Raw genomic sequence first — 17,659 nt, 5'->3', positions numbered from 1 at the left:
CCAGTAAGTAAATGGTTAGGCAGCAACATAAAAACTAGTACTTTTTCTCCCCAGCAGGTGTGTGTGTGTGTGTGTGTGTGTAAAACAGGACACCAAGAAAGCAGCGGTAGCTACGTGTGTTGTGTTAATATCGCATTAATCCACACATACTAATGTTCATCAAGCGATTTTGTTTATATTTTTTGAATTCATATAATCTTGTGTGTTATGAAATGCAAATATGTTGAACAGTGTCAAAGCAACGTCGAAGAATTATTAAGAAACCAGTGCCTACACAAGGATTACAGCGACCAAGTGGTCCATCCACGTCGGATCAGGATTCTACAGTGCAGTTAACAAGGTAGGTAGTGAGTGCATATTTCAATGTAATATTATCCTTGTATTACTTATACAAAATAAGACTGTAATAGGAAAGTCTCATTTAGAACGTAAATGTTAAAAGTATTTAATTTGAGTGACAGAATGAAAGAATTAGTGGTCAAGAGAGGTCAAATTAAGGCCAAACTCACTCGTTTTAAACCTTTTGTAGATAGCTTTACAGAAAATCAGAATATTACGCAGTTAGTGTTACGTTACGATAAAATAAAACAGTACTATGATGAATTTGATGCAATACAATCCGAAATAGAAATGTTACAGGGTTCATCAGAAATTGATCAGGAAACGGAAGAAAGAGAGCAATTCGAGAGTATTTATTTTGATTTAGCAGCTAAGGCAGAAGTGTTGATAAATCAACGCAGCTCCAGTGCAGAGAAAAATGAAAACAATGAAGCAAGCAATTCTAATCCATCAGTTAGGTTGCCGGTGATAAACTTTCCGACCTTTCCTGGAAGCTACGATGAGTGGTTGTCGTTCTATGACACGTTTCAGACATTAATACATAACAATAGCACATCGCAGCCGGTCCAAAGGTTTCATTATATGCGTTCTTCTCTACGTCGGGAGGCGCTTGAAGTAATACAAGCCTTGGAAATTTCTTCTGAAAACTATGACGTAGCATGGCTTTACTCAAAGAACGTTTTGAAAACAAAAGGTATATTGTTAACAAAAACGTCAAAGCTTTATTTGAAATGTCAATGGTGGAACGTGAGTCGGCTGTTTCGCTTAAATCTCTTTTAGACAGCACGGTAAAACATTTGGTCAACCGACAGAAAGCTGGAATGCATTACTTATTTATTTGATTGCGACCAAACTAGACAATACAACACATAAGGAGTGAGAGAAAACGCAATCAACGAATGAATTACCGAGCATGTCACAGCTGACAATTTTTACAACAGCGTTGCCAAGTTTTAGACGCAGTTGATAATAAGCATAGACCTGAAGACACAACCTCAGTTCCAATGAATGAATGAATAGGGGGTTTAATGGGGACGTCAGCATCAAGGCTATATGTCCCCGTCACAATTTACATGGTTGCTCTGGACTAAAACATGTAAAGAAAAAGGTTAAAATACTAGAGTGCGAAAACGAAAGTGCTGCTAAATAAAAACATAAAATGATAAAAGAATAAATAGTCTAAAACAGATAACAAAAACAATACATAGAAAACAATAAAAGATAACAGAAATTAAAAGTTTAGCAGCAATAAAAATCGACAACACATTAAAAACGCTCAGAGAACGTGAGCAACCCCACAAGCTTTAACAAAGTCCAGTACCCGGCTAACTATATCATGTGAATCCCCCAAAGCGCGGGTAAGAACAGAAGACAATCCGAAACGTTCTCTGAGAGCTGAGTATTCAGGACATTCAACAAGAATGTGCTGAATACTCAGCGGGACTATACACTCCTCACAGTACGGACGGTTCAATCTTTGCAGCAAGTAGCCATGCGTCAGATGAGAGTGTCCAATACGCAGACGCGCCAGGAGCACTTCATCTCGACGACGATGGCACGACGACGTACGCCATTCTCCTAGAAGTGGCTTCACTACATGTAACTTATTCTCAAAAGCCTGGTCCCAATCTGCTTGCCAGTGAGAGCGCAACAAAGAATAGAAATGACACTGAAGATCGGAGCAGGGAAGGCTATGCTCCAGTGCAACCCCGGCCAAGGCGGCGTTCTTGGCAGCTGTGTCAGCACGTTCGTTTCCCCGGATGCCGACATGACCCGGCACCCAGCAGACAACGACGACACAACCCTGTTGCTGCAATTCATGGCATCTCACAAGAATGTCCTGCACGACAGAGTGCATACTAAAGACATTCTGTAGACTCAAAATCACACTCTGAGAATCGGTGCAAATAAGCACACGACGGAGGGAAAGCGTGAGAGCGTGGTCTAAGGCAAGCTTAACTGCAGTCAATTCAGCAGTGAACACTGAACACAGGCGATGTAAAAGAAATTCGGAGCTGGCCCCGTCGGTGACAAAGGCACAGCCTACAGAATCCTCATTCTTAGAACCGTCCGTAAAGAACACACTAAAATCGGGGTACTGATCTAACAGTGCGGCAAACTCTTGCTGGTACACCTGGGGACTAGTTTGCTGTTTCGAATGCAGAGACAAACTGGTATCATAGCGAGGTATACGAAGCAGCCATGGTGGAATAGCACAAAACTGAACCAAAGAAAGAGAGGGCTACACGAAATCATCAGCAAGGAAACTCGCACACGCCCGGATGTAGCATGGACGTGTAGAACGAGGACGTGCAGCATAGCGCTCGTAATTCCGACCACCACGGAGACATGGTCTACAAGGGTGGTCTGGAATACAGCGCACATGTGCAGAATAATTAAGAAGGAGCCTTTTGCGACGATACGCTAGGGAAGGTTCATTGGCTTCAACGTACAGGCTTGCAACAGGACTACTACGGTAGGCGCCAGTAGCAATCCGAATACCCAGGTGATGCACTGTATCAAGTTGGCGCAACAAGGAATCACGAGCAGAGCCATAGGCAATGCAGCCATAGTCCAACTTGGACCGAATTAGACTACGGTACAAACGAAGTAGAACAGTACGATCAGCACCCCACGTGCGGTGGGAAAGGACACGAAGGAGATTCAGAGCTCGAAGACAAGAATATTTAAGATTCCGTACATGTGGTGCCCACGACAAGCGACGGTCAAACACCAGACCCAAGAAACGGACTGTATCAACGAATGACAAACGGGTGCCATCGAGGTACAAGTTCGGGTCAACAATGCAGGTACGCTGCCGGCAGAAGTGAACACATTGTGATGTCTCGGTTGAAAAGCGAAAGCCAGTCTCATTCGACCAGCGAACGAGACGATTCAGAGTCAGTTGAAGCTGTCGAGTAATGCCGCGAAGGTGGCGGGAGCGACAGAAGATGACAAGATCGTCAACATAAAGCAGACCAGACACAGGAGCCTGGATCTGCGAAAGAACACTGTTGACTGCGACAGCAAACAACGTGACACTAAGAACACTGCCTTGTGGAACACCATTTTTTTGTACAAAGCGCTCTGAAAGAGTAGAGCCCACACGCACTCTAAAGTGTCGCTCGTGAAGAAAATTCGAAATAAAGTGGGCCATATGCCCACGAAGACCCCAGTCATATAATTGTTTTAGGATGCCGTAACGCCACGTGGTGTCATACGCCTTCTCTAAGTCAAAAAATATAGCAACAAGATGTTCGCCGTTGAGAAAGGCGTCTTGAATATGACCCTCAAGATAAGCAAGATTGTCCGTAGTGGATCGAAAACGACGAAATCCACTTTGAAGTTTGCTCAGAAGTGAATTGGATTCCAAATACCACACCAGGCGCTTGTTAACCATGCGTTCAACCAGCTTACAGACGCAGCTCGTCAGAGCAATGGGTCTGTAGCTCGTGGGGCTAGTTGCGACTTTGCCTGGCTTCAAGATAGGAAGAACGAGAGCCTCACGCCAAGCAGGGGGAAAAAACTCCTCGACCCAGAGGCGATTATACAGTTGCAAGAGAGCAAGCTGTGTATCGCGGGGGAGGTTGCGCAACATTTCGTAGGGTATACGATCAAGCCCTGGAGCAGTGTTGGATGATTCACGAAGAGCACAATCAAATTCAACAAGGGTGAAAGGAGCATTGTAATCTTCGCTGTTGGCGGTACGGAAGTTTAACGGGTTCCGCTCTAAACGCGCTCTAATGGGAACGAATGCTGGAGGATAATGATCAGACTCAGAGATAGATGCAAAATACTGGCCCAAAGTGTGTGCTATCTCCGAAGGGTGAGTAACTAAGACACCATTCTCAGACAAAGCAAGAACATCAACAGTAGGAGTATTGCCATTAAGAGAGCGGACCCGACGCCACACAGTGGACATCGCTGTGCGACTATTGATGGACGAAACGTAATTCAGCCAGCTTTGGCGCTTCGAAAGCTTGATAAGACGTCTAGCTCGAGCACGTAGAATGCGGAAACGCTGCAGATTGTCGTCAGTTGGATGACGATTAAAAGTGGCAAGAGCGTGCCGACGAGCCAGGATAGCTTCACGGATTTCCGCAGACCACCAGGGAACACGCCGGGGGGAAACGGCGCCACCGCATTCTGGAATGGAAGCATGAGCAGCATCAAGAACAGTCTGCTCAAATGCCTCTGCCACAACAGCTACAGGGAGATCATCACGAGAATGGAACTCACTGAGCTCACGGAATTTACGCCAGTCAGCACGCTTCAAATTGAAGCGGGGGAGAGGAAAAGGAGGAGTAACAGGGAGACCTTCAACAAACAACGGGAAGTGATCACTGCCACAAAGATCAGGATGCACTCTCCAGGTCAATGAGGTCAAGAGACCAGCACTGCACATGTAGAGGTCGATACAAGAATATGTGCCATGGGCAGTGGAGAAATGAGTAGGACTGCCATCGTTAAGGATAAGCAAGCCACTCTCCTCAAGAAATTCGGTGACCTCGCGGCCACGACCGTCAGTACGGACAGAACCCCACAGACGGTGATAGGCATTAAGGTCTCCTACAAGCAAGACTGGCGGCTCAAGTTGATGGAAGAGCTGAAGCAGATCGGCGGTGCTAAAGGCTTCTGAATGAGGAATGTACAATGAACAAACTGTAAGCGGGCGAGAGAAGTATACTCGCACCGCAACTGCTTGCAGGCGGGAGACGAGGTGAATCTCCCGAGAATGAAAAGAATCAGAGACACAGACTGCCACGCCGCCAGCAGCGTGGTCACTATCAGGCTTGTCACACCGATACATATTGTACCCAGAAAGAAGGAAAGACTGGGTAGGCTTAAAATGGGTTTCTTGCAAGCAGACGACAACTGGTGAGTGGTCGGAGACCAGTTGTATCAATTCCTCACGGTGAGTACAGAAGCCATTCAGGTTCCACTGAAGAAGCGCCATACTGGAAGGAATCAACGTTTAAGGCGAACTTTTCCACGCGGTCCAATCACAGCCCACTCAGTATCCATGAGTTCGTCCTCCACCATGTCAGACTTCAGAGAAGCTGCAGGTGGCTTACGTACTGGAGGAGATTTCGGTTTCTTCGGAGAGAGAACCGTGTCGTTCAACCTGCGGATATGCTGACTAAGTTTCAGGCCAGCCATGTAAGGTGATCGGCGATGGGCTGGAGTGCGCCGAAGACCACTACTAACAGTAACACGAGGAGTTTTCGGACGTTCACTCGGCGTTACAGCTGTAGGCTTGGGTTGTTTGCTCGTTGTTGCAACGGGGGTCTTAAGAAGTTCGCTCATCTTTGCAACTGGGGTCTTCGAGTCAGAACTACGCTTTGGGGTCAAGTCCGTTTGGGTGGAAACGTCGACGGTCTGTGTAGCGACAGATTTCCGAGAAATAGCAGCGACAGTAGCGAAGGGAACAGAAAGCGAGGAAGGAAGGCTTTCTTTCAATCGACGCTTCGCATCTGTAGCAGAAATCTTCTCGACGACCATAAGTTCTCGGATACGCTTCTCGCGCTGATAAGCTGGACAATCCCGAGACCAAGCAGAATGCTCTCCCTTGCAGTTCACACAGAAGGGCTTGGTCGCTTTACAGGGTTCCGCACCATGACTACCCTGGCCACAATTCGCACAAAGAGCAGCACTCGCATTACACGAGGTACTGGTGTGCCCAAAATGTTGACATTTAAAGCAGCGCAGAGGACTGGGTATGTAGGGCCGAACTTTTAAACGATAGTAACCAGCTTTTACAAACTCCGGAAGCGTTGGCAGACTAAAAGTAAGAATCAGTGACTGAGTAGCGACAAGTTCACCTGACTTCTTACTTTTGATTCGAGCTACCTCTATAACGTGTTGGTCCGCTAATTCCGACTTGATCTCCTCTTCGGTGGCATTGAGGAGATCCCAACACGATATCACCCCTCTGGAAACGTTCAGCATACGATGCGGTTCGACTGTCACGTGCACCGGTCCAATGGAAGTTAACTTAAGTAACTTCGCCGTTTGCTTCTCGTCTGTCGTTTCCACCAATAAAGTGCCATTTCATAGTTTCTTTATATCTTTAACCTGTCCGGCTTGATAAGTGATGACTTTATTAATTACAAAAGGGGATAAACCTTTAATAGCACTCGGACGGTTTTCCTCGGTACTGGCACTATCAACGTCTTTCTCTTTAACTACAAGATATCGGACAACAGGGGTCGCGATACTTGTCTGTTCCTCAATTTCACTATCAGTTTTTTTGGGCTTCTTCCGTGAGGGAGAGCCCGGTTCAGTTTGAAATGTTTTTTTACCCATAAAAATATGATTATTTGTAAACATTTATAAAGAAAAAAAAGGGGTGTGAGGTCACACCGGGGCGTTAATAGGGGAACTAACGCTACCCCCTGGCAATCCCTTCAGCACGCCCAACACCTTAGGATCAGCGTGGGGCCAACGCGGTCAAGGGGAATGGAAGTGCAAGAAAACCATTCCCGTCGACAAAAACGCGTGGCCCCGGAAAAAGAAGAAGGGAAACAAAACGAAAGAAACCTGTTCAACAAAAAGATAGACCCCCACCGGCCCAGGAAGAACAAAACAAAATAGGTGCGGATTTTTTTGTACTTTTATTTTTTTATATTTTTTTTGGCTTTTCGTTTTAGGATTTTTTTATATTTTTTTTAATTTTCTCAAAGACTCAACACGTCGGACAACACAAACACTGGACAAACACAACAACAGGCCGGGTGGGTGCACGGTATTCGCGGCTGAGAGGGCATGCAATGATATGAGGATGAAGGGTGATAAAATGAATGAATGATGAAGCCGCCCTCTCAGCTCCACCCCCTCCCCGACGATGACGGTCCGCTACATGGAGGGGGAACCTCAGTTCCAAGTAACAAATATCAACAAACAAATAAGGCAGGCAAAAAGAGTTCTTACTCAACTACAGCACACGTAACGTGTTCCGACAACAATGCATGTCCCAGCTGTAAAGGCTCACACAAATTATTCCAATGCCAATCATTGTTGGGAAAATCTATAGCAGATAGAATTAAAGAAGCTAAACTTCTTTCTTTGTGTATAAATTGTCTCAAACGAGCGCATAAGGCAAATGAGTGCTTATCAGGTAATTGTAAAATATGCAATAAAAAGCATAACACATTACTGCACTACTCGCGTTGTCCATCGCCCACTAGAGCGAATGAACCACAAGATGAAAACGAAATAGGTCAAGGTCAAAATACCCTCGCTTTAACCACATCACTCGATCAGGAATGTGAAGGTAAGAATATTCGTTCTACAAACAGTGTACCGCAGAATCTTAGGAGACCACCAAGCGTTATGCTATCCACAGCTGTAGTATATGTTAAAGATAAACAGGGTAATTTTCAAATGTGTCGAACACTTCTCCATTGTGCTTCTCAGTAAAATTTCCTAACAAACAGAATGGTTCAATTATTGGGACTAACAATGAGTAATAGCGTTGTACACATAAATGTTATAGGTCATGCTAATACAAGGTCATGCCATAGCGTTCAGGCTACAATTAAGTCAAGACATAACACTTATTCAGCCACATTAGACTTCATTATATTGCCGCAAATATCACAAGACTTGCCCATGGTTCATGTAGACACGTCGTCGTGGGAAATGTCTTCCAGCATTGAATTAGCAGATCCTAGCTTCAACATACCACAGCGTATTGACATGTTACTGGGAGCGGAAGTATTCTTTGATCTATTTTGTGAAGGGCAAATAAGATTCAAGGCAGGATATCCAACCTTGCACAAACCATTGTTTGGTTGGATTGTAGCTGGAAAATAGACAATCAACCACACATGTTGACAAATGTGTGTCACCTATCCACAACAGAGAAAATACACGAACAATTACAAAAATTCTGGATGATAAAAGAATGTTCAACGAAACATCCATTAAGTCAAGAGCAGGCAGAATGTGAAAGACACTTCAAAGAAACACACCGGAAAGATGAGACTTGGAGATTCGTCGTCAGACTTCCCTTTAAAGAAAATGTGGGGAATCTTCGTAAATCCAAGGAGATTGCAACGAGAAGACTTTATTCAATGGAAAAAAGGCTTATAAAGGATACTGAGAAAAAAGGGCATATGTAGCGTTCATGAAAGAGTACGAAGATTTGGGCCATATGGAAGAAATAACTAAAGCAGAGAGCGATACAATGATGTCAGACTACTATCTTCCCCATCATTGCGTAATGAAAGAGAGTAGTACTACTACCAAACTCAGGGTTGTATTTGATGCATCTTGCAAAACAACTTCTGGACTTTCATTAAATGACACGATGAGAGTCGGGCCTACAATCCAAGAAGAATTAGTTTCCATAACAGCAAGATTCAGGCAAAGTCAATTCGTCATTACAGCTGATATAGAGATGTATCGCAACACTAGGGTACATGATTCAGATGCAAACTACCAGAAAATCCTCCAGAAGCAATAAAGATATATCGACTGAAAACTGTAATATATGGTACTGCAGCAGCTCCTTTCCTAACCACTAGATGTCTTCAGCAACTAGCCGTAGAAGAGAAGAATTTCCCTAAGGCAGCAGAAGTTGTAATGAGGGATTTTGTATATTGATGATGTTCAAACAGGGACAAACACGAAGAAGGAACTATATGAATTACACGGTCAACTCACAACTCTTCTGCAAAGAGGTGGCTTTTGTTTGAGAAAATGGTGTAGCAACGACACTTCACTGCTTTCAAGAATACCTAGTGAACTTCAAGAATCAAATTTCATCATTCAACCAAATGATGATTGCATCATAAGAAATTTAGGATTGTTGTGGAATCCGATTAAAGACACATTTTCTTTCTCTGTTAAACCAAGAAACAACCCTCAACAAATCACGAAAAGGACTATTCTTGCTACAGTAGTGAGCATATTTGATCCCTTAGGATTAATAGGACCACTTATTCTTGAGGCAAAAGTATTTCTGCAACGTTTGTGAGAATTAAAATTGAATTGGGATCAAGAAGTTTCGGGCCCATTGCATTCAGTGGGAAAGTTATGAGCAGCAACTTCACGAGTTGGAATCACTACATATTCAGCGGAAGGTTATTCAAGAAACACAATCGCAGGTAGAAATTCACGGATTTTACGACGGATCTCAGAATGGATATGCAGCTTGTATATTTGCAACATGTAGTACAAGAAATGGAAAATTCACAGCAAACTTACTATATTCAAAATCTCAAGTAGCACCTTTGAAGAAGTCAACTATTCCCCGCCTAGAACTTTGTGCAGCTTTGTTACTTGCACATTTAACTCAGAAAGTAATACAAGCACTACACTGCAAGATTGATAAGGTTGTTTTATGGTCAGATTCCACCATTGTATTAGCATAGAAAAGAGGACCTTGTTCCCAATGGAAGATGTATGTTGCAAATCATGTGCGGAAATTCAACAATTGACTTATAACTATGAATGGAGACACATCAGAACAGAGGAGAATCCATCAGATCATATATCGAGATGATTAACACCGTCAGAGATTCTTGATAATGAATTATGGTGGCATGGGCCTTCCTCGCTATCTGAGAAATTAGACTCACAGACGAGGAAAGATGTTTGTGACCTAAGCGATGTTCGCGAGCGACGAAAGAATACAGCAGTAATGGTTTCTACAACACAGTATGAACTCTTAGACAGATATTCATCATTAAGAATATTGCAACGTGTAACTGGTTATTGTCTACGATTTGCACGCAACATGAGAAGATCTAACAGACAGCATAGACATCTTACAGTAAGTGAATTACATGAAGCATTCGAATGTCTTATTAAACTATCACAGCAACAAGCATTTCACAAGGAATTAAATGCGTTGAGATCAGGAAAGGAAGTCGACAACCAAGGTCAACTGAGAAATTTGAACCCATACTTGGATGAGAGGCAAATCATCAGAGTCAGAGGAAGATTAAATGCAGCATATCTTACTGAAGGACAGAAACATCCTATTGTACTTCCAGCGAACTGCAGTTTGACAAGGTTAATCGCCCAAGAAGAACATAAGAAGCTATTGCATGCCGGGTCTCAATTGTTGTTATCATCCTTGCGACAATCATATGGGCCAATACGTGGACGAAACTTGGTTCGTCAAGTTGTGCATCAGTGTGTCACAAGTTTCAGAAACAATCCTAAAGTTGGTAAACAGATGATGGCAGATCTACCAGCTGACAGAGTTGAACCAACAAGACCATTTCTTCACAGCGGTGTTGACTACTGTGGGCCCATTTATCTTAAATCGAGTAACAGAAGGGGAGCCAAACTTCATAAGGCATATATAGCACTTTTCGTGTGTTTTGCGACTAAGGCGGTTAACATTGAACTCGTAAGTGATCTAACTACAGAGGCGTTTATTGGAGCATTAAAGCGATTCATGGCTCGTCGAGAAAATGTGCTAAACTGTATTCTGACAATGCAAGTAACTTCGTTGGTGCAAAAAGGGAACTACAAGAATTGAAGGCTGTATTTGAATCAGAACATTATAAAGAAAAATTACATAATTTTCTAGCAGCTGATAACATCACATGGGTTTTTATTCCAACAAGATCACCAAACTTTGGAGGCGTATGGCAATCATCAATTAAATCTCTCAAATATCATTTATCAAATGATCCAAACGACCTGCATCCTTTAACACCTGGTCATTTCCTAATAGGCGACGCACTCAGTACCATGTCAGAACCTAACTTGAAAAATATTCCTGTCAACAGATTTTCGAGATTTCAATACATACAACAACTTCATCAGCAATTTGGGTCCTGATGGTCAAAGAAGTATCTGTCAAGTCTTCTAGAACGATCCAAGTGGAGAAGAAAATTCCCCGATCTTCTGGAAGATGATTTGGTGCTCATCATCAAAGAAGATAACATTCCACCTCTAAAATGGAAAACTGCACGTATTGTGCAATTGTTTCCTGGGAGGGACGGAATAGTACGAGTGGCAACAGTGAAAACTACCAGAGGTACAACAAGATATATTCGTCAATTGTGCCCGCTTCCTAAGGGGAGTTAATGTTTTGGTGTTATTCATAGTGTGTACATTGTGTTATCCATAGTGTTGTGTTGTGTGTGCATTATTCTGTTTATGTTTATATCATTCATTCATAACTTGTGTTATCTATTGTTGTGTATATTAAGTTCATGAACCAAATTAATCATTTATAGATTTGTTGAAGGAATTCCTTCAAGGCGGGCGGTATGTTCAGAACTGAGCGTTCTTCTCAATAAAAACTAACGCCAGTAAGTAAATGGTTAGGCAGCATATATGGAAATGGTATTTAATACATAAAAACTAGTACTTTTTCTCTCCAGCAGGGGCGCGTTTGTGTGTGTGTGTGTGAAACAGGACACCAAGTAAGCAGCGGTAGCTACGTATGTTGTGTTAATATCGCATTAATCCACATATACTAATGTTCATCAAGCGATTTTGTTTGAATTTTTTGAATTCATATAATCTTGTGTGTTATGAAATGCAAATATATTGAACAGTCTCAAAGCAACTTCGAAGAATTATTAAGAAACCAGCGCCTACACAAGGATTACAGAAACCACAGTTTGACACAAAATATTTATTTTTTCGAAAATTGACATGGAAGTTTCAAAAATTTGATGTGCATAATTATGCCCAATTCTACTAGATGTGTATATTATATATATGGTATTTTAATTTCTAAACGCATATATGAGACAGCTGCTTTTACTACTTTTTCTTTAAATAAAAATGTTTTAAACCATCATATGAGTCATTCAAAATACAATTTAAGAATATGAGTAAAATAATTTAAGTATATCAAAAGTAGAAAATATTTATACAGCTGCTGAATATATAAAAATAACTGTAGTACACCAACACAAATGCATTGTATGCATCTCATCTATGTAAAAAAAAAAAAAACTTTACGATGGTAAGTGACGAAACAGTTTCTATATTTTGTAACACATATGTGTACTATAGATTTGTCACAATAGAAATGTGTTTTTCGTTTACATAGTCCATCGCTTTCCTTCCCTTTTCCCGTCTAACTTTGGCATGTGGTCAATAAGAACTTGACGAACTTTTGGAATTGGACGTTGCTCATCCTTGTTGCGATTTGGTTTGTTCACAGATTGAATATCAACTGGTAGATCTTCCTCATTTCTTCGCAATTGGTTTGCCTGCCTTCACAACACTTTCTGCAATTCACATACGAAAATGGAAATGGTCAAGAGTGTTCTTAGCTGATATCGAAAGTGCAGAACAACTACGCTTGTATTCGATCCAACTGCTTAAAGTTGCAAAGTCAATTGCATGGAAAATTAGTCTCAGAGTCCACTTTCTTGAATGTACAGAAATACGATATAAGGAAATTAGTTGATCTAAAAGATCAACGCCTCCCATTGCATGATTATACAATCGGACAATGTCCTACCGTAGTACTTTCACATACTTCTTGGGTGCTCTGTCCCATCCCAGTTATTCACGAAGTTTTCATCTTCAGATTGCAATGTGTTTGCTCCTTCTCGGATAGTCCTACCAGAGTTTGAGGTACCGCGAGCTTCCCAGCATCCTCAACATCGGTGAGGTCCAGATCAGATACATTTCCAGATTCGAGTAATTGTAGAATCTTGTCTACTTCGTCGGGATTGAACATGCTGCAAAGAAGAAAAGGTGTAGGAAAATAATTGTTTTCCATAATTATTGTAACAAAAGTTTGCATAGTAGAACCATAACAATAAATCAAAGCGCTTACCATATAGGAACAATCAGAGATGTCCGCAGGATTTTACTGGGATGAGAGTAACCCCTACTAACCAGAAGTCATATCTAGCAAATTTGCGTACACTCATCTTCTTGGCATCTTAAGGTGTTGTATAAGTTGACACTTTCAAGTCTACTTACAGAAATTCTTCGAATTTCTTATAATTTTCACATTTCATGGGCAGATGGTATATGCCAAAATTGATCAACGTTTATTCAAGTTTCATTTTCCAGAAGATCCATGGTTCCTGTTCCCGTGGAATCTTGTGGGAACAACGACAAGTTGTTTCTAACATTACTATTTGCCTTCAGTAATTTTATAATAATTAAATTCTTGTTCCATGTAAATATGCCACCTATTTAGCAATTTAATATTAACACTAATTTTATTATTGGAAAAAAATAATACGAATCATAATCTGCACCATTAATATTCCAAATTCTCTCTCAAAAATAACTACTAATATGTGATTATCTTCTGCATTGCCACCTCCTCTTCCCACAATCCAATGTGCACTCCTTCGATCTGAATGTGCATAATAAAGCACATCAATTTCAGACTGTATATTTGGCATAATATGATCTTATATTTAATGCTTTTATTTTACCAGTTCTTAACTACAGTCTTCAACTCCAAAATTATTGCGAAACCTATAAGCTAATGGGCTTTACAAAAATTTAAAAAGAAAATTATAAAAAAGCACTGACTTACCTTTGCGAGCTGAGGAACAACCGGCCATGATGCTGTCTTTGCACACATTTAATTCTATCTTTTTGATGCTAGATGGCTGCACCAGTGCCACAATCTTGCTACAATGGTGTGTACAACGCGTCACTATGTCCCTACTCTAATTCTGTTGCCTATTTTAAATATAACAAAATAATGTGCATAACTATGCACCGAGGGAATGAAGGGCCTAACTGCTCTTAAAATTCACCAACGATTTTAACTTGTATCTTCTTCCTTTATTTTCTCTGCGTTATTGAATACGTCTGGTACACTTTTCAACCTTTCAGCATATGCTTTTAAATTACGTATGTTAACTTCAGTTTTTAAAATGTCTTCTTTTCGATTCCTCAATCCGCTTACATTGTCAAGACAATAAACAGCCCTAACCAGGGTGACTCTGATCAGCCGTGTTTTCCTTTTCGTGCAAAGGAAAGTGCATGGGAATGTTAATTTCATTTCTTTGGGCATAATGTATCTTTGTCTCAACCTTGTGCATTTTTTATTACTCATTACTCTATTTACCACAGTGTTCTTTACCTTTAGTGTAGTATGCAAATTCATCTCAATGGACTTTCAATTAACAAGTTAGTTTTCACATCTCAACTCTCCTCTTTTCTATGTAAGTCTATTGGCAGTACTGGCTCACGCTGATATATATTAAAGCAAATATCCTGTCGAAAAATGCTTTGTTGTTCTATGTGCGAAAACCGCACCATCTAAAGCATAAGACCAGTAATTAACTCTGTTTTCTAAGACTTTTGACAACATATTTTTTCTCGTTGGTTACATCTCTCAACTGGGCCATTTGATTGAGGATAATATGCAGAGGTAATACGCTGCTGAAGACCTGTCATTCGGAGTAACTCACTTGAAAATTTGTTTACAAGTTCGCGGCATTGATCGTTTATTTGAATTTTTATGCATCCATATCTACTCATAATTTCATAGAGGAACAGCGACTCTTCAAGAGCACTTTTGTTTTTTTAACGCTTTGGCCTCTAACCATTTTGGAAAATAATCGATGGCCACAACAACATATCTGTAATCGTCTACGCGTGGAGGTGTAATAATGTCGACTCCAATTTGGGACATAACCTGCAATGAAACACCTACCAGATGAAGCTGTGGAGAAACTAATTTTTGAAGGGTTCTTCTCTGCGTGAATCGCATGTTTTAATTTATTCTTGAGTTTCGATGCTAAGTTGAGGCTAGTAGTATATTTTGCTTATTTATTTAGAGTTGATATTCGTACCCGATGTCCTGACATCGCAGCCAACTGAATACTTGTGGAACCTTGATGAAAGAGTTTTATTATTTCCTTTCTCTCATTAATATTTATTACGATTTTCACCAGTGTCATAACCACCTTGTCTCTTGTGAGGTCACTTTTTTTTGTAATATGCTTCTTGCGTCTTTGTCTTGTAACCTGTAAGAAACACATTTTCGACGGAAGTTACGTTTGTCTATAGTAAATGTTGCATGTGAAGAATATTTTCCAGTTGCAAGGTAACAGTATACTTCCTTTACTTTTACCTTTGAATAATGTTATTTTTTCCGGTTATACTTAGGTTGTTGTCCAAAAATAAAGTAAAATGAATTATATATATATATTAACATAAAATAATAATTCAGCACATGACCAGACATCAGAAAAGTTCTTCCATCATTGTAATGCAATAAAATGTTACTTCATTACATGTGTATAGAAAACTAACTTAAGTGTTACAACAAGAAATACCTATTCTCTATATTTAAATTAAAATTATTATTAAACCATTTCAGTTGACAGAAACCGGAAAAGAAAAAGGCAAAACAAAAGGAAAGAAACCTGGACAACAAAAAGGTAGACCCCTACGAGCCCAGAAAGAACAAAAAGGTGGCGACTTTTTCGGATTTTTCATTTTTATCTTTTTTTAATAATTTCTACCTTTGCAATCTTCTTTATATTTTTAAAGACTCAACATGTTTGGCGAAAGCCATCAAGGGTAGAATGAAAGATGTCATAATCAGTCTACCATAAGAAACGCTGGAGAAGGACTCTCTCGAATAGTTTAGAGATTCAGGGAAGTAAAGTAATGGATCTATAACTGGTTGGATCTTTAGAGGGTACGTAAGACTTTAGAACTGGTACGACTGAGATGATTTTTCCAAGATGGCGGGACATGGGAACTGCGAAGGACGTTATTGTATGGATGCAATAGTTGGGCGAAACGGGTAGCAGGAAACGGGTATCTGGAAATGTTGATAGATTATACCATCGTAAGCAGGTGCAGTACAGGAAGTAGTTGAGAGGAGGCGCTGATTCTTTAGATGTGATACGGGCAAGACAAATTGAATCTTGGCAGGTGGAAAAAGTATTTGCTGGTGGGTGATTTGATCCGGAAGTGGTGTAAGCGGCGTGACCATCTCATGAATTGCGCTAAACCAGTGCTACTCAATCTTTTTTGGCATACCCCTGGAGTCAGTTCGCCATCAAATTGTGCATCCCTGAAGCTATTTGAAAGAAATTAAATCGAGGTTAACTTATTGAACGTAATACACGTGTTCTGTTGAATAAAAAAAGGGGAGCAAGTAGAGACAAAACGAAAGAATAATCAGTGTACTAGTTAACAGACTATTTACAACGGGACAAAGTGCACATCCGAAAAAAATAACATGGGAAATTTCAAAACATATGGAAGACGTCCAGTTCTACTTATGCGGATTTCCCCCCATCCTTGCTGATAATTCGCACACTGAGGACAATGTTAAATATTTAAAAAAAACTAGAAGTAACTTTAGAACTAACCTGTTAAAAAGATAAATCCAGAATCAGATCTGATTTTCACCCTCTCGACCAAGAATCGAGGAGTTGGAGTTCCGGAAGCACGTTCACTCAAGGAATTTTTATGCTTCGTTTTTATTGATGTTATTGCAGAGAAACCCTGTTCACACAAATATGTTGATGGAAATGGAAAAAGTTTTCAAATAATTTTAATTTTATTGTACTCTTTTCGAGCATTAATACGAAGGCACAATTTGACAAGTTATCGAATTTCATTTGCAGTGACCTGTTAACAAACATTTCCAGCAGACCCCCAGAGGCAGCATTACGTATCCAAGGAAACATATGCATATTGGTTTTAATATATTGCCAGAGCTGTCGAGGGTGTTACATAGCATAAAGTCTTCGCAGAATTCAAGCCAGTAGGCTTTTTTCTTAGAGTGTTGAATACCGGAAATTGGGCATGTGCTTCCTGGTATCAGAGGTAAGAGTCTCTGGTCCAAGGCGGAGGAACTCGTATAGACAACGTCGACGATAGTTGCAGTTGTGTGGGCACTCGGTATCTCACCAGGGAGGGTCGCGAAGAGATGTGCGATATGTGCAAGCCTTAGGTAGAGGAGATTTATGGATTGAAGATGCTGTGCGAGCCACCGTGGCGATATTATTCTGGAAGGATCGAGGAGCCTGAGGAAAAGTAGCTGGGTTCACATCCAGTGTTATCTTTTGAAACTTCTGGAAAAATCGTGCCTTTGGTAAAATGTAGAGGCACGTGAGGTGTGTCGTTTACTACCAGCTGTACGAAGTCAGACGGTTGGTATGATGCCAAATGGAGAGGCAGAAGGATCGGGAATTGATCACTGCCATATGTGCAACCAGAGGCCCCTCCACGCAGCGGACCGTCATTGTCGGGGAGGGAGTGGAGCTCACAGGGCGGCTTCATTGCTTCACGTATCACACCTCATCTGCATTTTTTGCATGCCCTCTCAGCCGCGAATACCATTACCGGACTCGCAGTGTGGAAGCGACCAAGCCCCTCTGTGTTAACTATAAGG

At 41.1% G+C, this 17,659-nt stretch overlaps 2 protein-coding genes across 2 annotated transcripts; both read left to right on the top strand.

Annotated features, from left to right (window-relative positions):
• Positions 1 to 8,467: 8,467 nt before the first annotated feature.
• Positions 8,468 to 8,806, top strand: LOC145676561 (uncharacterized). Its single transcript, XM_081747396.1, has one exon. The coding sequence runs from the start codon at positions 8,468 to 8,470 to the stop codon at positions 8,804 to 8,806; it is 339 nt and encodes a 112-aa protein (XP_081603522.1).
• Positions 8,807 to 9,985: 1,179 nt separating this feature from the next.
• LOC145676560 (uncharacterized) lies at positions 9,986 to 10,834 on the top strand. Its single transcript, XM_081747395.1, has one exon. The coding sequence runs from the start codon at positions 9,986 to 9,988 to the stop codon at positions 10,832 to 10,834; it is 849 nt and encodes a 282-aa protein (XP_081603521.1).
• The last annotated feature ends 6,825 nt before the right edge of the window (positions 10,835 to 17,659 follow it).

Source organism: Thermobia domestica, unplaced genomic scaffold (assembly GCF_964235325.1).
Source record: "Thermobia domestica unplaced genomic scaffold, izTheDome1.hap1.1 HAP1_SCAFFOLD_216, whole genome shotgun sequence".
NCBI lineage: Eukaryota > Metazoa > Arthropoda > Insecta > Zygentoma > Lepismatidae > Thermobia > Thermobia domestica.
This window is presented reverse-complemented; position numbering and strand designations above follow the sequence as displayed.

Excerpts from the sequence above, each read along its gene's own strand:
- LOC145676561 (XM_081747396.1), top strand. The coding sequence starts at position 8,468 with ATGAAAGAGTACGAAGATTTGGGCCATATGGAAGAAATAACTAAAGCA.
- LOC145676560 (XM_081747395.1), top strand. The coding sequence starts at position 9,986 with ATGGTTTCTACAACACAGTATGAACTCTTAGACAGATATTCATCATTA.